Below are 1,230 nucleotides of genomic sequence, written 5' to 3'. Positions count from 1 at the left end.
TCAGTCAGTTAAGCCTCCAACTCTTGATTTCAGCTCCGGTCATGATCTTGGGGTCATGAGATCGAGACATGCGTGGAGCTCTGCACTCCGTGGAGTCAGCTTGAGATTCTCTATTTCCCTCCGCCTCTCCCCTTCCCCTCACTCTTTTTCTCTCTATCTCTCTCTCAAAATAAATAAATAAAATCTTAAAAAAAGAGGCGTCCCCACGTGTGTGCACCTAACCTCAGCTGGTCCGCCTGAGACCCCCTGAGCGCCAACCCTATTCCCCCGCGCGGTCCCATTTCCGCTCCAGCAAGATGAAAGAAACTATCATGAACCAGGAGAAACTCGCCAAGCTGCAAGCACAAGTGCGCATTGGTGGGAAAGGAACTGCTGGCCGAAAGAAGAAGGTGGTTCATAGAACGGCTACAGCAGATGATAAAAAACTTCAGTTCTCCTTAAAGAAGTTAGGGGTAAACAATATCTCTGGTATTGAAGAAGTGAATATGTTCACAAACCAAGGAACAGTGATCCATTTTAACAACCCCAAAGTTCAGGCATCACTGGCAGCGAACACTTTCACCATTACAGGCCATGCTGAGACAAAGCCGCTGACAGAAATGCTGCCCAGTATCTTAAACCAGCTTGGTGCAGACAGTCTGACTAGTTTAAGAAGACTGGCTAAAGCTCTGCCCAAACAATCTGTGGATGGAAAAGCACCACTTGCTACCGGAGAGGATGATGATGATGAAGTTCCGGATCTTGTGGAGAATTTTGATGAAGCTTCCAAGAATGAAGCAAACTGAATCGAATCAACTTCTGAAGAACCTAAAACTTGAAGAAGTTACTGGGAGCTGCTATTTTATATTATGACTGCGTTTTAAAATTTTGTTCATGGATCTGATAAAATCTAGATCTCTAATATTTTTAAGCCCAAGCCCCTTGGACACTGCAGCTCTTTTCAGTTTTTGCTTATACACAATTCATTCTTTGCAGCTATTTAAGCTGAAGAAGCCTGGGAATAAAGTTTGAAACAAGGTTAATAAAGTTCTTTGCCTAGGAAAAAAAAAAAAACTTGAAAGAAAGAAAGAAAGAAAGAAAGAAAGAAAGAAAGAAAGAAAGAAAGAAAGAAAGAAAGAAAGACAGAAAGAAAAATATAGCTCTACTGACCTTGTCCATTAACTCAGCCTGGATATTTGCCACTCTGGGCCTCACTGTTCTCAGGGGTTATCATTTATGGAATGAGATGTC

At 42.4% G+C, this 1,230-nt stretch overlaps 1 protein-coding gene across 1 annotated transcript; it reads left to right on the top strand.

Annotated features, from left to right (window-relative positions):
- Positions 1-234: 234 nt before the first annotated feature.
- LOC112825863 (transcription factor BTF3) lies at positions 235-785 on the top strand. Its single transcript, XM_073891217.1, has one exon. It carries the CDS (start codon positions 297-299, stop codon positions 783-785), a length of 489 nt encoding a protein of 162 aa, XP_073747318.1. The 5' UTR covers positions 235-296.
- The last annotated feature ends 445 nt before the right edge of the window (positions 786-1,230 follow it).

Source organism: Callorhinus ursinus, unplaced genomic scaffold (genome assembly GCF_003265705.2).
Source record: "Callorhinus ursinus isolate GAN/ISIS: 27379988/994484 unplaced genomic scaffold, GSC_fseal_2.0 scaffold4, whole genome shotgun sequence".
Classification (NCBI taxonomy): Eukaryota; Metazoa; Chordata; class Mammalia; order Carnivora; family Otariidae; genus Callorhinus; species Callorhinus ursinus.
Note: the sequence above shows the minus strand (reverse complement) of the source record. Positions and strands in the feature narration are given on the sequence as shown.